The sequence below is a fragment of the Centropristis striata genome, chromosome 14 (genome assembly GCF_030273125.1).
Source record: "Centropristis striata isolate RG_2023a ecotype Rhode Island chromosome 14, C.striata_1.0, whole genome shotgun sequence".
Lineage (NCBI taxonomy): Eukaryota > Metazoa > Chordata > Actinopteri > Perciformes > Serranidae > Centropristis > Centropristis striata.
This window is the reverse complement of record NC_081530.1, coordinates 28,300,281-28,322,234: the sequence shown is the minus strand read 5'-3', so window position 1 is coordinate 28,322,234 and position 21,954 is coordinate 28,300,281. Positions and strand designations below refer to the sequence as shown.

Sequence of the window (21,954 nt, the reverse complement as noted above, 5' to 3'; positions counted from 1 at the left end):
AACCATGGCAGAACGCTGAGGAGGGCATGTTGATGACGGACCCTCTGAGTGAAGAGGGTGCCTCTGGCTTGGAGCTGGAGTTGTATGTACAGATGCTGGTATTTCAAGAGCAGAAACTGGTTTAGTCCACTTTTCTCTTATGGGACACAACACAAGGAGTGCACAGAGCGCGACATTTGCTAGGCTCATGATTTTAAAAAGTTGATTTGGGCTCAGATGCGGTTCAGGTTAGGGCATAAGACATAAATGCAAGGTTTAGTGTAGGTTGAGTGCAGAACACAGTTGCTGGTTTAGCAGAGGAGGGGAGGTTGAGAGAGAACAGAGGAAGGAAACAAAGAGCGAGAGAGAGCAGTGCGATCGTCCATATTGCAGATGTACAGAACAGGACCAGAAAGATTTGGCAAGATACAGACTTCTGGGAAACGGAGTCCTCTGTGTATCACAGCAAGACTTGAAGGGGTGAGGAAATAGGTTTGTCTCTGTCCATCAGCGTCTGGTATTCATCTGTCAGCTCCTCTTGGCCATTCCCTCATTCCAGCATAGAGTGTGAGTGAGTGTACACATGTATTATTTTATGTGTCCATGTTTAGGTAGTGAATTAATCTGCTCATGCGTGTGTGTTTGTCTATGTGTGTGTGTGTGTGTGTGTGTGTGTGTGTGTGTGTTTGTCTATGTGTGTGTGTGTGTGTGTGTGTGTGTGTGTGTGTGTGTGTACACTTGTGTATGTGCATGCTTGGGTGTTTCAATTGCAGTTGATCTTGATTGTCAATGCTGGAGAATTAAAGCTTTACTGTCCAAAGCTGGCAGCTAAATTCTCACCCTTCATTTCACAGTCTCTCATAAAGAAGTCTCCTTAACAAAAAAAAGAAGAAAAAAAAACAGAACATTTGCAAAGCTGTAAAAGCTTGGATTGAATGCACCTGGAAGAAAAACAGAGGGAGAGGGAGAGAAAAGGAGGGTGAAGAGAGATGGAGTAAAATGAGACTCAGATAATAAAATGAAAAGCATACTATGAATTGAACCTTGACACTACTTTATAGACCATTAATTGATTTGGTGCTAAAAGACATGCTGTAAGTAATGTGTGCATGATGGTGCAATTGCTCTTTTACTCTGTTTTTATCTATTTTAATTTTTTTCAGCTAAGCAAGGCATGGCGGTATTCTCAAACAGACAAAACAAAATTCCACCGTAGTGGTGAGCCAATATTAACATGTGGTTCATCGCATTTACTGTCAGAGTCTCTTTAAGACTCAACTTTTGACACATCCATCTTCCATTTTTTTGGGTTGCTTTCCAGTGTAGCCAGTTGCCAATGCTAGAATAGTAACTTTTCCTGCAGGATTTTCGATGGGGAGCCATTGAATGAGGCTTTCACCATCTGCATGGACGTGCATGCACATCCATGTTTGAAGAACATCACCTGTGATTGGCTCCTGTCACAAGCTATTTTTCCAAAGCCTAAAAGAGGAACAGAGCCAAGAGGAGGTGCAAAAGTCCAGTTTTCTTCCAGACCACTTAAATTACAGCATGTTTTTTGTTTTTTGCCCAATGATACAAAATTAAAAAAGCTTGAATGCCATAAAAGCCCACCAAGCAGTGGCCAAGTGTATCTTGTGGTGAGCTTCCATGTAATGTCTATAGAAAGCTGCAGCTGCTGCTACAAGCTCAGTGCACTGTGGCCATTTGATTCTGTGGCGAAGTACGGCAAAGTAAAAGTTGTGAATAGTTTACTTGACTTTTGGCAGTAAAGGGAATACCCACAGCTAATCATTAAACAGAGTCCTGTGCCTCCTGTGACATGTTGACCTATTTTACAAAGATTTTTTTTCCATCTGAAAGATACAAAGATCTCCCGGCCGCCAAAAAATACAATAATAGTGTAATTATATCTGTGCTGTATGGAGAGTTTTCAGCGTAAAGTTTCCACATTCCGTATTTTACTTGAACATGTTTTCAGACACAAAATATCATAAAACACGTTCTAATGATCCTAATCCTAATCCTAATTTGCAAACATGGACCTACAGAGAACATAGTAGTACCTAGGAGTATTGCAAAAGCAATAAATAAAGTTACTTAACCAATATAGCAGTTAAATAAAGCTGTTTTGTGAAACTGATGCAAAAAATTACAACTACAAATAGTGCTTCATCATCCAATTAAAGATCTAGTAATGCTCAGCTTTACACTTGTTTTACAGTCATGGAAAAAAAATATTATACCATTGTTTTCTTCAATTTCTTGTTCATTTTAATGCCTTGTACAACTAAATGTATATGTATTTGGACAAATATAATGATAACAACAAAATAGCTCATAGGAGTTTAATTTAAGAGCTGATATTTGAAAGCTGGAAGTGGCTAGATATCAGCTCTTAAATTACACTCTTATAAGCTATTTTTGTTGTGACCATTATATTTGTCCAAACAAATGTACCTTTAGTTGTACCAGGCATTAAATTAACAAGAAAGCAAGGAGAAAACAAGGGTGGTCTAATAATTTTTTCCATGACTGTATCTTTTGGTGGATTCATTTTTCTCACTCATTTTTAATGTCCATAAAAGTATCAGTAATAATGCTCCTATAGAAATTTCTACTAGATTTCCAGGTTTCAGAATAGTCTTGTTTCTACATAGGTTCAATTAACTCACCTGCTGTTACAGGCTGGTGACGCTGAAGCTGTCATCGCTGGCTGTGTCCAGGAGCTGGCACAGCACCCCACCTCCCTGAGCTGACTGGGAGGGGTAGCGGTGTCCCATGCCCTGGTAGGATTGGTGGGACAAGGAGAAGCCACCAGTCTCCTCCTGATGCGGCGAGGAGTCCAGGGAAGGTTTGGGGTAGGGGGAAAGAGGCAATGGGCCCTGGCGGAGGCCTGTGCTCATAGCGTGGGGGGTCAGATCCCGCTTGTGGGGGGGCACGGTCGAGGGAGGGCTGCACTCCTCATAAAGCACAGGTGTTGAGTGGGAGTGGAGGCTTGTGCTGGGGTTGGAGTGTGTATGGGTGGGGAGGTGAGAGTTGGGGTTGGTGTGTGTGTTGTGGTGGGGCTGGTTGTTGGTGTGAGGGTTTGAGTGGGAGAGGGGGCTGCTCTGGAGGAGCGAGGTGGGATGGGTGTTGGAGTGTGAGCTCAGGTTTGCGTGGGGCTGCGTGTTGTGATGGTGTGTGTCATGGGGAGTCGGGTTCATGTGCGTGTGTGTGCTCGCATTTGGACTAGCGAGCGGATTGCCGTGTGTATTTCCGTGGGGACTTGTGTGCGGGTTGCTGTGTGAGTGCACGGCTGTATTTGAGTGTGTGCTGTGAGAATGCGGGCTGGGGCTGCCGCTGTGCGATGTCTGTCCGTACCAATAGGGGGAGCTGCAGTAGCTGGGAGAGTCATACTGTGAGAACTGTGGGTCTTTCGGAGGGGGGCGATGAGAGGGACTCAGTGCCGTGGCACAGAGGGGTGTCATCCGTGGTGACGGAGAGCAAGAGGGAGAGAATGTCCTAGAGGGGACAGGGTGGTAAGTCTGGGGTGGAGGAGGGGTGGGCTTGGGAGGGTAAGGGGGAGAGGAGACACTGGGTGAGAGGGAAGAGGAGGACTCTCCAGGGTATAAGGCTGGATACCGCTCCTCAGAGGAAGGTGTGGAGGGGTGGGCAGAATAAGGGGAGGGGTACTCACAGGGGTCCTGGAGGTAGCTAGAAGCTGGTGCAGGATTGGGAGTGGCCAGGGGAGAGAGGCTACTACTGTCTCCACTGTAATAGTCCAGCCCCTCCTGGAACAGCCCAGACCCCTCTGGACCTCCGGCAGTCACTGCTCCTCCCGCTCCTGATGCAGCAGCAGCCTTTCCCCTGCCTTTGGCTCTCTGACATGGAGACAAACCGCCTCTGCCTCCTCTGGACCCTCTGCCCCGTCCTCCAACCCCTCCCCGCTTAGGTCCAGGAGTAGGCGTTGGGGAGGGACTGGATGGGGAATCAGAGTGTAAAGCAGACCCCCCTTCTTTTTCTGTTTGTGGTTCGGTCCGTTTCCGTCGACCACGACCGGGTTTGCTGGTTCCCCCGCCCTGGAAGAGGACGTTTTGGCTCCAGTTATACGAGGGTCCCGAAGCGCTCTCGTGCCAGTCCATCATCAACTTCTCCAGGCTGGACAGACTTGACTGACCCCCCTCTCCACTAACAGACGCAGCTTCACTCAGTTTGTATGTGCCGCATGTGGAGCTCGGTCCACTTCCTGTGGCTGCAGAGCCAAGATGTGAAGAGTCAGAGGAGGATTCTGATAGACTTTCAGGAAAAGGTGGTCTCTTGGCCTTCTGGGGGGTGTAGTTTGAGATATCCAAGATGTCTTTGGACTCATTGGAGCCATATTCACTGTAGCCGGGGTACTGAGGCCCAAAGCTGTCTGTTGACCAGCCACCATAACCTTGTCTGGAAAAAGAAAGATAAAGATAGCAACACAAATTAGAAAAAAACACTTGATGAATAATAATTTTTACTCCTATTTGTTGCAGTTCCACCAATCATTAAGAGGACACCGTATATGGGTATTTTTACTGTTTCAGAGTCACAACAACAGAAAAAGTTCATTTCATATATTAAAAAAAGATACAAATGATAAGTGGGTTTTCAGTCACCAGTCATTGTCTATAGAACTTTATAGCTCATGACATCATGTTTTAGATTAATTTCATGTTTCTGGTTTTCATGCAGGTTCTGACTATAGATTCCAACCTTGAGTTAAGTAATGTCCAGTATCGACTGTAAATTAGGACATGGTGGACATGATAAGATTGAAAATGATGTCTAGGATGAACCATTTATTTTAAGTTGTTCTCTTTGATTATGCTGTGGTCAGACTTATATTAGTTTGTAAAAAAAAAATACATACAAAGAAAACGTTTAATCTCTTATTCATCAAATACCCTTTCATACCGAGTCAGATTATGTGTGAAAAGGCCACATTTCTTGAATTAATTGTATTACTTTTTGAGTATTTTTTATGAGGACAGGCCACATAATTTACCTGTAGCTCCACTGATTAGAGTTGAACTGTTTGTAACCTTCTGGAGAAGAGGAGGAGCTGAAGGGGCTGCTTTTGGCCACAGACATGTACCCTCCTCCTGGTGATGTGGGTCCTGTTGAATCTCCACGCACCATGGAGGAATGACCTGCTGCAGAATATCCACTGTAGCCTCGCTTGGCTGCTGACTGGTAGCTAGAATAACCCATCTGACCGACAGACCCGGCCTTGCCACTGCCGTGTCCAGATCCATACGCAAAGCTGCAGTCAGAGGATCTCTGTGACACTGCAGGAGAGGAGGAGGAGTAGCCAGAGGAGTAGTGGCCAAAAGAGGTGGGATGAGGGGAGCTAGGAGAGTGGGAGAGAGATGGAGGAGTGGATTTGGGATAGGTAGAGGTGGTGGGGGATGTCTGGGCCAGGCTGCCATAGCTGTATGGAGGCCTGGCTGAGGAGCAATGTGCCTGCGGTGAACCCTCCACCCCAGAACCTGCACCCTTGGAGCTCCACTTGGGGAATGCAGGGGACCAGCTGTGACTCGTAGCTGGACTGGATGGCTCATAACCAGGGTTGGATGAAGCTTTTCTGGGGTCTGACTGTGGGGACGACATGTCCAACAAGTCTGACGAATCATCCGAGTCGAGGAGTGACCGAAAATACCCAGCAAACAGGCCTTGTGAGTCCTCCCCAGCTGGTCCGACCCCTCTGCTCCCTCCTGGACTGCTGTAGGCACCTCCTCTTCCAACCTCACAGGAGGAAAAGCCTCCTCTTGGAGAGCCACAGAGCTGATACCCACCCAAACCCTTGTCCTTATCCATACCCCCCTCCCCCCAGCCACCTGCCCCATTAGGCCAGTCCTGCCCCATGGTCATCCCCTCCCCTTTGAATGCACCATTTTTTCTCACACGTCTCCTCTTGATTATTTTCTCTCCCCCAGATTCAGTTCCTACGATACCCCCTCCCCTACCACCCCCACCTCCACCCGCACCCTTCCCCCTTTTCCTAGGCAATCCATGCTCAGACAGGGGGCTCAGTTTCCGCTTCTTGCCGATGGATTCAAAGAAGTCACTGAAAGTGCTCTTATTGCGCTCACTGCCCCCAACCCCCCCTGCTCCTCCTCCACCTCTTCCTGCTCCCCCTCCTCTGCCACGCGGGCGTCTGAACCCAGTGAGCCGGTGGAGCAGGGTGGATATTCCAGGGTTTTCCAAGGGGGTATGAAAGCTTTCTGGCTCACTGGGTGTCCAGCAGCGCGGGGGAGAGCAGCGGCCAGTGGCAGGGGGCTGTCGGTTTAAAAAGGCCAGTTTGGACAAAACATCCCCATACTCTGTTTTAACATCATTAGTGTCATTAACATAGGATGGATAAGGAGTAGGGAGTTTAGTCCGCCGCCGCCTCTGGGGCTTCTTGGGTTGGTCTCCAGTACCACCAGCATTCCCCGTATTCGGAAGCTCTCCCGGTATTCCCGGCAGAACTTGTTTAGGTGGTCGTCCCCGTCTGCGTTTGAGAATAACAGGCAGTTCTCCGGGAGGGAACATCACCATAACGCTCTTTCCATTGTTCTTCATTCGGAGAAGTGCGGTCGGCTCTCGAGCTACCTCTGAGCCCTCCACACCACCATCACTGCTTTTTTCTGTCCCTGTGACAGTCTCCAAATTGGAAATCTTGTAGCTCTTCTGTCGGCGGCTCAGGCTGACGGGAATACGAGCCACCTTAACAACAATCTTCCTCACCTGTGAAGTAGAGATCAACATGAAACAAATTTAATAAACATCAGTTTCATGCATGGTATGAAATTGTGTGTTATGTCAAGGACTAACTACAATGATATGCAAATATAATTTAACTTACGCCTACAAATCGCCCACGTCTCCGGTTATTGGAGGTAGGCACGCCTAAATCTGCAACAGCTTCCTTCTTCACAGTGAGCAGAGATGCAGTGATGGTGGATGTGTCTGCAAATTGGAGATGAGCAGCAGCACGTTGAGCTAAGGACTGGGCTGCCTGGCGCTGTTTCACACTTTTAGGAGCTGCTTTATGGACAGATTTTGGTGCGGGCCTAGACCTGGATTTAGGTCCAGGTTTATGCCCAAGTCTGGGCCCAGGTTTAGGTATAGCTTTAGGAGCAGGTTTGGGTACAGTTATAGCAAGAGGGATCTCTGTAGGACAGGGAGGCGTGGGGAGAACAGCCTCAACAGTCAAAGGCTCTTCTTTCACCCCAACTGCCACCTCCTCCTCTTTAACCCTCCAGATTTTCTCTTCCAATACTTCATCCTCCTCCTCTCCTGCTCTCTCCCTTCCTGCTCTCTTCTCCCCATCTTCTAAACTTCGGCGGAGGCGGGAGGATTTGCGCAGGTGACAGGGAAAGCGGGGACGTCCGGAGCTGCGGAGTGCATACTTCTTCTCTGCCTCCACAGGAAGAGGAGAGGAGTCTGTGTTGGGGTTTGGGCCAGTAGGGACTGGACAAAAGGTGGGATTGTCTGTGTCTATGGTGAGGACTGGGGCTGCCCGCTGATTGGTGGAGGCAGGATGATTGCCAAGGGCCAAAGATAGGGGTTGAGGTGAGGTTGTGTGTATGGCCTCTGGTGTGAGAGTTCTGGTGTGTTCGGGCCCTACAGAACCCATATTTGGGTTGATATCCATGTGTCCACAATTATCCATGCGTGCGTGTGAAACAGCCTGTGCATGCACATCTGGGTCTATGTGCGTCTGCATGTTTCTAAGTGTCTCTGCAAATGTATGTGTCTCAGCAGTGCTGTGAGTCTCCGTCTGCCTGCGTCGGCAGGTGCTATGCCCCAGCCTCCTCTGCAGATGGAGGCCGTTGGCCAGGGCGGAAGAAGACGTGGGAAAAAGGTCGGAGGTCACCGATGCCAGTCCATCGTTAGAGGGATCCTGGGACCCCTCCTGGAGCCCGAGCTCCCTGGTCCAGAGCTCAGGTCCTGCCAGCCCCTCCAGCCCTCCCACACACGCTTTTTCCTCTGCTTGAGTCCCACCACAGCCCACTGGAGCCCCAGTTTGGCCTGAATGTAGGTGATCTGACAAGCCACTCATTCAGTGGACAGTCTTGCTGGTACTGAGGGTGAAAATGAGCGTTTCTTCTTTGTAGCTGTCTTCCTCTAACAACAGGCAAGAAGATTCAATGACCTGGGGACAGAAATAAAAACAAAATTATCAAAAACATTATCATCTGGATAGGTAAGTCCAAAAATATGTTAACAATTCATTGTTATGACATTTCATAACGAGTACAGATCTAATGCCAGTGTTTAATTAAAAAGCGACATGCCTCACTGTGTGAAAGTGACTGGGAGCATTCGGCTTGATTTAAACATTGCTTTGCTGACTTTTTAAATGAAAATGTAAAAAAATAAATACATATATTTTAATTTGAACATGTAAAATGAAAAGATTATCATACAAACAAAGAGAAAGAAAAAAAGGAAAAGTCAAACAATGGAAAGCTAAAAATAAATAAATAAGAGAAATAATAAAACACTGCATAAATCAGTTTACATATCCAAAAGTTACTGAATTGTTATTAATTATTAAAATAATGAATTGTTCAAAAGCAACTTAGTAAACAAAATCTTTAAAGGACTGTGAATTACAGTTAAAATGCAAACCTTTTAAATGAAGCAATGAATTGGTCAAAACTTCAACAGGATTCAAAATTCCAGTATATAATGTATATTATATATAAACATTGAATTGAATTCAATAGATTGGCCCCATTGTTACTTATACCTGATTCGGCATCCTTATTTCATATAAACTCCTACAGCTGACTATATTGGTCATTGTAAGGCATCAAACACCGTGCATATAAAAATCAAACAAATTTGCAGCACAGATGAAATTGTGGTTGTGTGGTTGAATTATTGGCAATTGGCCATACAGCTAATTTGTAACGCACTCTGTTCTATTAACTGTGCCACCCACACAGCAGCATTACAACATTAGATTTCATTTACCATTCATACCCTGCTCAATTGGTTGCTTTTACCAAAAGGTTGTGGCGCTGATTCTGATTTTGATTCTGAGTTGAGCCTCACTCTGTCTGCCTGACTGGCTCTGTTCTGCAGGGGATCATTGGGTCATCAATACTGCAGTGGAGAGCTCACATACTTCTCTCTCTCCCCTCTGCTCCTGTCTTTTGCCCATGGTTGCTAGAGTGAGACAGCGAGAGACAGACAGACAGACGGACGGACCGACAGACAGACAGACAGACAGACAGACAGACAGACAGACAGACAGACAGATGAATAGACAGAAAGAGGAAGGGACAGGGAGTTAAAGAAAGTAGGAGAAATGGTGAGTGGGGGAGGAAAAGAAAAAGTGTGGAGTGAGGAGGAGGGTGGAGCAGAAAGAAAAAGAGAATAAGAGATTAGTACATGATGTCACAGCACGCATCAGACCAGACTAGAATCAGTATTTTGGTGAGGGCTGCACCATCTCACATCAGACGCTATTATTTTGGAGGATGACTTGCAATATACATTTTAAACTCTAATCGTAGTTAATATTTCATTTCGATGTGCTCCAACAGATTGTCGGGACACATGTGAGTCACTACAACTACTCTAATGGATTTTCAATATGCGCACAAACATACACTGAGGATTGCCATTACATGATGAAGACCAGACTCACAGAATCATGTGCTGGGTGTGGGACTGAGTGAGTTGTGCCACATTTTTCAATCTCGCCATATTTGAGTCGGTTACATGATGTAAAAATCCACAACTCATAATAAGCAATTGAGCTGTGGTGAAAAGCACACACACTCACACTGCATGCCACATTTCACCAAAACTATTGAAATTCATTACAAAGCACTAGACTTGGAGGGTGCAACAAGAATGAGAATGTGTGAATAATCACAACCACCAGGGGGAAGCAGAGAGGTGATGAACAGAGGTGTTGAGAGGATGGAGAGATGAAGGTGACAGAAAGACAGGAACGATAGAGGGATTACAGAAACCCAGAGCAGAGGAGAACTGGAAGCATGCAGGATGCCAGAACCCACACACACACATACACATATAAGTCTTACGAAATCTGGACGACACGTGCTATCAGACTCACACGTGACTTCACGCATGCACACATTCAAACACAAATACAAGCATGCGTGCCACACTTGCACGCATACACACGCACGGCTTGTACTAACACTGTACCACACTCTGCACATACAACACAATCCTGTCCATCAGATCTCTCTGCCTCCCTCTCCAACATATGGCTCTGATTAGGAGGGAGGGAGAAGGACAGAGAGAAAGAAAGAGGGGGACAAGTAGGGGAGGGGGCGAAAGACACGAATAAGTGCACAAATGCGTGAGAAAGTATGAGAGCGGGTGAGAGACAGAAGAAGAAGTGCAGGGAGGGGAAAGATGTGATTGAGACGGGGAGAGGATGGTGAGTGGAGGGATAGACAGAGGCAGACAGATTTAAGAGAAGCAAAAAGGAGGGAGAAAAAGTTGACGGAGGAAGAAAAGAAGGAGGAGTGTGAGAGTTTTGCTGTAGTTAAGAGCTGCATGCATGAAGCAGACCAACCTCAACGCTCTTAGGAATGACACAACTGGGACAAACACACATGGAGATGAACATACACACACACACACAAAACACATACTTTCTTTAACCCCCTCACCCACTCCCTCCTGTGCCCAGAGCTGCCTCCCTGCCTCTCTTCTCTCCCATTCTCACTTTCTCTCTCGTCTAATTAACAGCATTCCCTAATTAAGGCTCCATCTGACCGGTGTATGAGAGAAGGAGAAGAACACATGCTTTAATTAAACATTGCTGCACATGTGCTTACACATACGTGCACACGCTGTCACTCACAGACACACAAAGAGACATGCAAATATGCCCCCACAGCTTCATCCTCCCACACACTCGCACATCGATTTGCACATAAAGACATACATGTCTCACACGCACACACACTTACAGCCATGCACGATCACACACAAAACAAAGACACACATGCAAATATCTCTCTACTGTGCTCGGCGGGGGGCATTCTGACAGAGCTTAGATGCCAGCCAATAAAACGCTCCCACTATGATTCATTGTTTAAGCAAACACTCCTGGCATCTATCAGATGCCATTCCAATATATTCACCGTCATACGTAGCAAATGCGTTTTGGTGCATTTTACTGTGAATGGCTCTGGGGCTTTGGAACACACAGTGGCATAGTATTGTCTGAGAAAACAGCCGATGGTGTGCACTGCTCCCACATGATGATCTGTTGAATCTGTTTCACAAAGAGCAGCGCTCATATGACTATTGTTTGAGAATGTTTGATCTTTTCCTCATCTGCACGTAAAAGTTTTGCTGCTATTGTGTGCTTTCAAGAAAAAGAAACAACAACATGACATGCCACAGAGTTGATGTGAGCACATGCCAGTGTGAAATCAGAGACGAGAACTTGTCATTTTCCAGTTTGGGCAGTTGCCCTGTTGTGCATAGACTGAGAGGAACAATCATTCTGTACATGGTAGCTGTACAGCATATCTATTCTCTTCCCATCTATCTCACTGCCACAAAGGCTTGCAGACTCACAGGCCTGCCAGCAGCAACCCTCAATGAGGAACTAGACCCTGCGTGTGTGTGAGAGTGTGGATGTGTTTGTGCTTGCACGCATGTGTGTGTGTGTGTGTGTGTGTGTGTGTGTGTCTGCGAGTGTGTGCGTGTGTGTGTGTGTGTCTGTGAGTGTGTGCGTGTATGAGTGTGTCTTTCCTGGGTGTGTTTGTAAAAGCACTCACTGAGCTCTAACGGGTGTGCAGTTGTTGCTAAGAGACAGGCAGCAGCACCGAAACAGCATGGGGGGGTGTAAGGGAGGGGGACATGGAGGGGAGAGAGAGACAGGTAGTGTGAGAGAGAGAGAGAGAGAGAGAGACAGAGAGAGAGAGAGAGAGAGAGAGAGAGAGAGAGAGAGAGGTGGGGAGGGGGAGGGGGGGAGCTCCACAGAGAGGTTTAGACAGATAAGAAGAAGAGGGGATAAAACAGAGAGAGGGAGAAAGTGTATGTGAGGCCAGGAGAGAAAAAGAGGCGGGGAGGGGGGGTCCACAGAGACTGAGTGACACCGTGCAGAAACTCAACTACCATCAGCCTCTCGTTCCTCCACACCACAACCTCAGCCCTGATGAACCTGCAGCCTCTACAGCCTCTACAGCCTCCACTGCCGACATGCATCACACAACAATGCACAACTTTTTCAATAATAAATCATAAAAAGACAACTAATGCAAAAGATAATCAACAAAACTGTGAGACAACTGGATGACTAACTGCAAGTCATCCGTGAGCTGTTTTCAATGGAAACAAGCGTGTCATGTGTGCCAGATAATAAACGTCTGTCTGACTTTGTCAATGAAACATTAGACCTTGCATGGCATTACCCAGCATCACTTTAAAGTGGCCACTGAACTGTAAACACTCACTGCTTTGTAAAGTAATCAAATCAAATACTAAACCATGAATTCTAGGTCTTTGAATGTGGAGCTTTATATTAGTTAAATGCATTAAAATGTATTTGTAATTCATACTGATGTGATAAAAAAAAGACTTTAATCAACTTCAGGAGCATCATAAGAACAAACTTTCATATCTCGTCAACGATATATATCACGCAGCATAACATGTTTTATGGTAATTCAATAAATAAATAGCCTATATGTAAGGCTGGGTTATTTTATTGTCTTTCAGGTGAACCATATTGTGATAAATCCCATATTAAGATATCATGGTACATAATTACTTTATCTACATTAGTAATGACAAGTAACCTCAAATTTCTCCAAAAATCTGATGCACATGTAAATATAGTCAGTATACATGTGGAAATATTTATTTATTTAAACCTTTATGTTCATTTTGCACTGCTCTTAATAAATTAGTGAAAAATTCAGTTCTTCTAAGTTGTATGAGAATTATTATATCGTATTAGTATTTAACTTGCATACTTTACAATGAGGTTATTTAATTTAGACCAGAAAACATGCTTTATCATGATATATATTGTGACATACGTCAAGATATGAAATGACCTGTATCTGGATTTTGGTCTTCCAGCTTTATATCTATATGAAATAACTATGTATTAAAGCCTGTTTTTGTATACTCCATACTCCATATCCCCACTATGGTTCACTCCAGCTTTACTCCCACATGTAACAATTTGAAAGTAACGCAGTTCAGCTGCTGTTTTTTTGACAATGCAATATAAATGTTAGAGAAGATTTTATATTATATTATCTTTATATATTTTTGAAAATATATATCATCACTATATTGCCTGGAGATATTTGCTAATTTCAAAAAGTCTGCCATGATACAATTTCAATTTGATTAAATTCAGGAGTCTGCAATCAATATGAGACAATATTATGTATCAGTTACATTTACATTATCAACTCACAAAAATAAACTAAAATATGGTTATACAAATGTATTACTGAGCTCTTCCAGACATTTAAATGAAATAAATCTATTATCTTTAATTAAATAATTAAAAGAGTAGAGATGTATCTTAAAGATATCGTGACTTTGGAATATTGAATTGTTGATCACTGAATCAATGTATCGATCCAGTCTGATGTATTCTTACGCCCCTGATATCACCCAGCCCGAGCACAAACTAAGCAATACCTAGACATCATCTTAAACTGATACTGTACATCAGGCATACTGGATTTAAAGGCTTATCTATCTTCCCACTTTGGGGAAAAACTTTTTAAACATTTACTCAATACTCAGCCAAACAGTGCAAAGTTTTTACTCAACTAAATGGAAGTTAAAAAAACTGATAAAAATTTAAGTTATAAGGTCTCACCTTCACTGCAGTGCATTGTAGCCCAAAAGGCAGAAACACTGAGCAGCTAGAATTTAAGCACATCCAAGCTCAACAGAACTGGGTTTTTTTGAGAGCTTGAGGTGTGAGTGAGTGTGCCAAAGGGGGCGAGGAATGTTATACACATATATTGCACTACTGGGGCCGACATGCTTGCACAAAGATTACCACGAGCAGCCTTCAAAAACAGAGCTGAACTTTGGGCTTTGCTGGGCTGCAGCTCGATGCACGCTCCCGTCAGTCAAACACAGACAGTCCAACTAACACACTTACATACAGACCCTCAACCCAGCCACCCCACCACCCACTCACACTCTCCTTCACTCTGACCTCTCCTCTCTTTCTAACCCACTCACCCCCATTCTGCTAAGAGCCCACCACCACCACCTCCCCCAGCTGCAGGAAATTCCTAATGATCTCCATCATCAGTGTTCGTGCTGTATCTCCTGCCAAGAGCAAGCATGTGCGTGCACACGCGCAACAAACACGCACACAAAGCATATAAATGAACAGAGAGCAACACATAAACCATATGTGCAGACAAACAAAAAGGCCGACAGACGTTCAGACAGACAGACACACATCTAACGTAAACAGACTTCACACAGACCAGATACTGTGGCGGCTAAGCCAAGGATGCACACAGGGGACTAAGGAAGTAGCTGGAAACACTAGTCAACACAAAACCAGGACCCCCCACCCCCATCTTACTGTCTCACTATCTGACTGTCTCTCTCCTGTTGTTTCTGCAGGAACCTACATGCTGTAGTTATTTTAAGACGAGAGGACTGTATTACCCCTTCCTCTTCCTCCTTCATCCCCCCTCTTCACTTTTCTTCCTCACTGTTCCCTCTCTCATCTCTCACACACACACCTCCCGCCCCCAGTTTCTCTCCCACAACACACGCTCCCACTCCCCAACACGCCTCCCTCATCTTCAACTCAGCCTGACACTGTCTCTCCTCTATCTCTCTCACTCTCTCCTGCAGGCAGTTTCCTGGCGCTGCTGATGGCCGCCCCTCAGTCAGGTCATGTGACCAACCACGCCAGCTGGGAACAGCTAGGAGTGTGCACATGTGCGCACTCAAAAAACACATACGGGATTACACACAAACAGGGATACGTCTGGAAACACACACAAAAACATGCAAATACAGGAAGATGAAACCAACCACTTTGGGTGCAAACACAGAAACGCTCACACTTACAGTTCACACAGGTGCACGCACACACACAAGCACACAAGTGGGGAGAGAGGATGCACGCTCACACTGACACACACTCCACGTAGTCACATTGGCAAGAACTCACTGAAAAACCACACATACCGACACACATAAGCACAGTCCACCTCACACACACAGAGGACACACAAACCAGATGCTTGGACCCCGACACACACTCAGACCTTGAGGCCAGTGTTTTGGAGAGGGGCCTCTGTGCTGCGGCCCTGACTTCCTGACTCCTCCTCCCTCCATACTCCTGCTCCACAGTTGCTGTGGGAGACGCTGCTGCAGCGCCCGTTGCCAAGGAGAAGGCTGCTGGCTGTTTGAACAACAATGGCCGCCTTGTGAACATTCCAACTGTAGGTACTGACAGCTCATCAGCCACAGCCTCAACATACACACCACTCAGAAAGCACACGCAGACACACACATGCGTCTCACAATACACACCGACGCTTCACCAATGTACCTCTCGGATTCTTGGCCTGGAGCCTGAGCGAGGTAACACTCTCACACACAAACACAATCAGGCATGCACACAAAAACACACACACACACACACACACACACACATCTGTGCACGCTCTAAGAAATTATGACTTCTGCTGAGAGGATAAGAAACCCTTCCTTCCCTCAGTGTCTACCTGCATCTCTCGACCATCTCTCTCTCTCTCTCTCTCTCTCACACACACACACACATACACACACACACACACACACACACACACAGTGCGCAGTACATTCATCCATCTTCCCCCTTCTCCCCGACTACTCTCTGTCTTTCTCTCTTATCTCTTTCTCTCTCCTCCCCCTCCACAGCTTTCACTCTCTCACTTGCTCTTCACTCGCTCATCCCTGCCTCTCTCTCCCTTCTCTGTCTCAGGAAGTGTGTGTTCTCACTCTCACGCACACACATGTGGAGGACACACATTCACACAGAGAGACAGAGAGAGAGAGAGAGAGAGAGAGAGAGAGAGAGAGAGAGAGAGAGGTGCACACAATCTCTTTCTCTCCTGGAAGGTAGCGAATCTTTTCGTCCCTTGGGGGCATACACTTCCTCAGAGAAGGAGGGAAAGAAGAAAGAGAACTAGAAACAAGGGTGGAACGGGCAAGAGAGGAAGAGGAGGAGGGAGAGGAGGAGAGGGAGAGAAGATAGGGAGGGAAGAGGGTGAAAACTATATTCACGGCAGGGATTTATAGACAGACCCCTTAGTGCTCTGATTATCTGTTCATATTGATGGGACGACATTGAAGCCACGCTGGTGGAACGTTGAGACGGTGCTGAAGCCAAATTGGGTAGAGTGAGGAGGGAGGGATGGGGGGGTCGGGGGTGTTGAGGAGAATCACTAACAAGTCTCTGCTTATCCTCTGACTCACTGTTTTTAACACACATACCCAGACACATGTATACGCACACTCACACGCCGCTAAAAACAAAGATAACACTCTGACGCACGAGCATAAGAAGGCAGACACACTGTACATGTGTAAGTATGTTGATCTGCAGATAGGTGTGTGTGTGTGTGAGCCTCTATGTGTGTGTGAGAGACAGTGTGTTGTGTGCCAGACACTGAAAGATGCTTTTGTGCGTGTGTGTACGTCTGTGTGTCTGCGTGTTTTCCCCATCTCTCGCTCCTCTTTAATAATTAAGCTGATTCTGTCCAGCTTGTTAGGGAGGTACACAGCAGCTTCACACTCTGTCTTTTTCTCCTTCTCATCCTCTCACGCGCTCCATCTCTCCCTCCTCATCCTTCCATCTTGCCGCTCTCTCTTCATTTATCACTCCTTCTCCTCCCTGACCCCTCCATCCTCTCTCTCTCTCTCTCTCTCTCTGTCCCTTCCCCCAGCTCTCCTCTCCCTCTTTCTTCACAAATCCCTCCTGTTCTTTGACCTCTCCCTCGCCTCTTGCAGTTTCAACCCCCCCTCCCCTCCAACCCCGCTGCCCTCCATCATCCCTCTCCTCTTGTCTCCCTCCCTCCATCCTCTGGAGGTGAGAGGTCGAAGCTTCCTCTCCACTGTCAGACTCAAACCGGCTGCAACCAGCGCTGTTGGGGGGGGGGGGGAGTGTGAGGGAGGCAAGGAGAAAGAGGAGATTGAGTAGGTAGGGAAGGAAGGACATATAGGAATAGGTGGGACGGAAGGAGAGAGGGAAATAAGTGGGAGAAGAAGAAAAAGAAGAAGAAGAAGAAGAGGAAGAAGAAGAAGGGACTGATGAGGAGGGGGCCAAGGGGTTAAAAAGGGAAGGAGGCGAGAGAAAAGAGAAGGGGAGATGTCTTCTATTGAGTCAGTGCCTTTGGCGCGGAGGAGCCGTTTTATGAATGTATCGTGTGGGAGGTGACAGAATGGAGCATACAAACACTGCTTACACTAATGCTAAATGGTTGCTGTGTGTGTGGGTGCATCTGTGTGTGTGTATTTGTGCGTGTGTGTGTGTGTGTGCATGCGTGCGTGTGTGGGAGGTGAACCACGTTTACCTGCCTGTGGCGAAAGCTATTTCACTTCAGGTGACGATTAGATTAATAGGAATCGTAAAAGACAGGACCCTTCACTCCAAGGACAAAGTAATTAATTATTTTTAGCCAGTAGCTTGTTGCATGGTGGAAAATATTAAAAGTTGTAAAATATTCCTGAAATGTCCAATTACTAAATATTAAAATAGGCGGTATTATAGGATATAAAGATGTTAAAAATAACAGCAGACCCTGAAAACCTTGCAGTACAGTTTTACTCTGATTTGGAAACAAAAGGAGATGAAACATTTATATCATTTGCATCTAAATATTATGCTTAAAGCCATCTTCTGATTGCTCTAAGCCATGAGAATATAGCTCTAAGCTCTAACCATCCAGATTTTGTCACTATGAATAGATTGTTTATGTGAATCTGTGCCCTAAAATCATCAGTGTCTCTTGTATTTTGGGAGGCATTTCAAGTGCTGAGTAATAATGGCCTGACTCATTTACAACGCTGGCGTAAATTCCCTTTCCCTAAATGGCAGCAATATATCTGTTGTGAGGAGTTCAAAGGGGAGTGCCAGAATGATCTTCAGCTGACTTTCACAAAACATCTGTATCAAAAAAAAAAATTGACAAATCTTGCACACAGCCAGAAGCCAAATTCCTGAAATGAGATGCTTTGTAGTTATAGGAGAAGCCTGAGATTGTTTTTGGAGAATTAGCGTTTGAACAGACTCAGTCTTGGGAGGCTATCCTTTCTGATTTAGATGACTGAAGCTCCGTCTGGTGACGTGGTTTATATGATGTGTAATTTTGAGCAGAGCAATATCATGATATGAGACTAAATATCGACTTGAATTTTAGATCACGTAATATCGTAACTGTTGTCTTTTCCAGGTTTTAATGCTGCATTACAGTGAAGTGATGTCATTTTCTGAACTTACAAGACTGATCCAATCTTCTCTTTCCCCCACTTAGTAATATCTCATTATAATTATTAATGAATAAATATTTTGTGAGATCTCCAAGAGTCAACCCTGTATTATCTTTGCAATACTGATATAAAGGTATATTGAATTTCCGCCCAATCGCTCAGACCTGCTTAGGTAACTTAAGTAGAGCAGCAATGATTACTGAAATGAAAATAAAAAACTATCTTCATAAATAAATAATCTTTAAAGTCATTTTAATGCAAAAATGGCTGGAAATTCCGTCTTCAGCCTATTGGACTCTGAGAAACCTTTACCTACTTAGTTAATAATGATTAAATCTTGTTAAAAAGTTAAATGTTTAAATATTTTGTGAAAGCACAGTGAGACAGTCAACCCGACAATATCGGTATCAAGACAAAATTAATTTTCTCCCTATCGCTCAACCCTACTTAGAAACTTCAGTAGAGTGGCAGTGATTAGCAACTTATTGATAGACATAGAAATAATAAACTATTTTAAAATTGAAATAATCCTCAAAGTAATTCATGCAAAAACGGCTGGAAATGCTGTTTTCAGCCTCTTGAATATGGAGATTTCCTGCTTTTCTCTGCTTTATGTCATATTAAACTGATTATCTCTGGGTTCTAGACTGACAAAACAAGACATTTAAAGATATCAGCCAGGACTTTAAGAAAATGGGAGGGACATGCTTTACTTTTTTGACATTTTATAGACCACCAATTAATCGAGAAAATAGTCAGCAGATTAATTGATAATGAATAATTAAGTTCCAGCCCGAAACTTAGTATAAAATGATGCATTATAGGACCACAAAGAGTTTTAATTGCTGATTTTGTTTCTTTCGCTAATCTACTTCATGTTTAGACCTGATGCATCAAATCACGATTCAACAGGTTGCACCAACTTCCCAAAACAACAGGAAATCAGAGGAACTCAATAAATATACTGTACCAACCTATGTTTAATGTGCATGTGTGTGTGTGAGCATACATGAATATGTGTGTCCATTCTGTCTTCTCCATCTCCATGACGACCTCCATATCAAGAGGACATCTGACTACAGCAACCTCACATGCTGATAGGCAGAGAGAGAAAACAGGTGATTGGTTGAGCTGTCGGCTGTCATATCGGCAGGGTGTATCTTTGTGACACTGCAACACACAAACACACACGTGCACACACACACGCACACACACCGGCTTGTCACTGCCATCAACCCACACGCCTACGAACTGCAGCAAGGCGCAAACAAAAGGTACTTACACACACACACACACACACACACAAACACACACACTTGGAAGTACATGCATGCTTACACACACACAATTGCAGAGACAAACACACACACACACACACAGCTTTGAGACGAGATGTGGTGTGTTAGGTGCGCTGACCCTGCCAATGAGGACAGGAGGAACATCAACGGAGCTACAAGGCCGTTGCTATGACAACTAGCCCCAATAGGAAGCACAATAGGCCTAAGCTGTTATATGTTCACATTCTCTCTGTTTGACACACACACACACACACACACACACACACACACACACACACACACACACACACACACACACATGCACTCAAGACAAGTCTGACAGACAGCGGCTGCATGCCAAGGTAAGGCCATTTCCTTTTCATTCCAGCATTCAGATGGTTGAAATTATTCATTATGTCCAAGTGGACCTGCCAATAAGAAAACTCACTCTCTAACCAGCGAGAGAGTGAGACTGGCTGAGTGTGAGACAGAGAGACAGACAGACAGACAGATAGACAGACAGACAGACAGACAGACAGACAGACAGACAGACAGACAGAGTATCATTCTGCATACTAACAGCACCTGCACCAGGGCAGCCTGTGCACGTCTCTGAGGGGCCCTTAAATAACGAACTGTCACTGCCCAGACATCGACATTGACTCCTCTCCCTCTCTTCTCCTTCAGTTTCTCGTGCACTCTTTCTTCCATAGTCCCCCCCGCCCCCTCCACACACACCCCCATCACAGACAAGAGCTGATAATCACCACCATGAGTACGTCGTGTCTCTCCAGCACACCAGTCCTGTTGCCACTGCAGGATGTGCTGCTGCTGCTGCTGCTGCTGCTGTGTCCTGCCTAACTGCCCTGACAACTCAGGGGGGCTGCTGGGATGGAAAACCCCGGGACTGGACTGGATGCTTGCTGGGACTCTTGGTGTCTCCTGTTTATATATAAAGCAAACACCTGTCCGTCATGAGGAGCTGGGCTCACAGTCAAACCTCTGGTATGTGTCACTAATAAGTCACCCACAGAGGTACAGTCTATGGAAGGAGACAACAAATAAACAAGACAAGAGTGTGTATCTGTGAATGTGTGCGTGCCACCAGTGTGACAGTGCCTGGGGAGGTACTGTATACTGTTGCCCTGCCAACACTGTACATATATTCAGTGATAATGAGGCTAATAGGTGAGAGGATCGTAAATACTTTTTTTTTTTTTAAACAGGTGGGGGCAACGGGTTCACTGCGCGCACATTCAACAACATTATGTGTGTGTTTGTGCGTGTCTGAACATCATTTAGGACCTCACCACACACGCTGCATGCCCACAGTCAAACCCAGATGACCCAGCAGCACGAGCGGTAAGAATGCAGAGCTCCGTGTGTCAGCGGCACCGACGAGGTTAAATGTAGAAAAACTCAAAAGGAAACGTAGCCAGAGGTGCGCAGCACAACTGGCTGAGCGGACAGTAAGCAAATTTTTTGGTGTTGTGTACACAAGAAGCAGCACGCGCACTCACCAAGGGAGAGACAGAGAGAGAGTCTGGGGGGCTGGCGCTGCCTGGCTGCTGGAGCTGTTGCGGTGTCAACGCTGGCTGGCTGGCGGGGCTGTGGGCTTCTCCTCTCCCGGGTCACGGAGCTGTTGCCTTGGCGGCTGCAGCCGTCAGCGCGCAGCATGTCCCCTTCATTTGGGCTCCCCGCGTCGGAGGGAGACAGCCCTCCCACATCAATGTAAACGCTGTCTCCTCTTGTCGTCGCGCGCCACCGTCTCGTGCGGCTCAATGGGAAAACCGCTCCTCTGGCTCACACCAATATCTGCACCAACAAAGATGGGAAAGCAAAAAACACAAAGGAGGAAAAAATGTAAAAAATTGGGAGCAGGGACGTTAGTTCACAGTCTTGTCCCCAATTAACGTGCTGACATAACCGCACTCGAGCCCTGTGCTCCGGTTTTGGTGACAGGCTCGGGACTCCCCAGTATGCGGGAGGCGAAAATCGACCGTGCGCCCGTGCGTCTCTGCCTCTGCAATTCCAGCTCTCTGTCTCTCGTGCGCCCCAGTCTCCGCTGTGCCTCTCCAACGTGCCTGACTGTCAAAACCATCCGGGCACCCGTAGCTGGCCTCTCTTTACACCTGTGGAACTATGGGAACAGTAGTTTGCTGAGGACTGAGAGATGGAGCGAGCGTGAATGAGGAAGACAGTGAATAGAGCG

At 45.8% G+C, this 21,954-nt stretch overlaps 1 protein-coding gene across 5 annotated transcripts; it reads right to left on the bottom strand.

Moving 5' to 3' along the window:
- Positions 1 to 698: 698 nt before the first annotated feature.
- Positions 699 to 21,794, bottom strand: ahdc1 (AT hook, DNA binding motif, containing 1). 5 transcript variants are annotated; one of them, XM_059350730.1, is made up of 6 exons: positions 21,263 to 21,794; positions 20,513 to 20,684; positions 6,839 to 8,131; positions 4,997 to 6,720; positions 2,655 to 4,401; positions 699 to 920 (listed from the first exon to the last, which is right to left on the bottom strand). In XM_059350730.1, exons 3-5 carry the CDS (start codon positions 8,036 to 8,038, stop codon positions 2,661 to 2,663), a joined length of 4,665 nt encoding a protein of 1,554 aa, XP_059206713.1. In that variant the 5' UTR covers positions 8,039 to 8,131; positions 20,513 to 20,684; positions 21,263 to 21,794; the 3' UTR covers positions 699 to 920; positions 2,655 to 2,660. The 5 variants fall into 5 exon arrangements, with proteins under 5 accessions (XP_059206713.1, XP_059206714.1, XP_059206711.1 ...); XM_059350731.1 differs by lacking the exon at positions 21,263 to 21,794 and adding an exon at positions 21,053 to 21,193; XM_059350728.1 differs by lacking the exon at positions 20,513 to 20,684.
- Between the last annotated feature and the right edge of the window lie 160 nt (positions 21,795 to 21,954).

Bases quoted from the DNA above. Each gene is read 5' to 3' on its own strand.
- ahdc1 (XM_059350730.1), bottom strand. From the start codon at position 8,038: ATGAGTGGCTTGTCAGATCACCTACATTCAGGCCAAACTGGGGCTCCA. The intron at 6,721-6,838 runs GTAAGTTAAATT...TCTACTTCACAG, and splicing joins GACGTGGGCGATTTGTAGGC to GTGAGGAAGATTGTTGTTAA. The intron at 4,402-4,996 runs GTAAATTATGTG...TTCTTTTTCCAG, and splicing joins TCTAATCAGTGGAGCTACAG to ACAAGGTTATGGTGGCTGGT.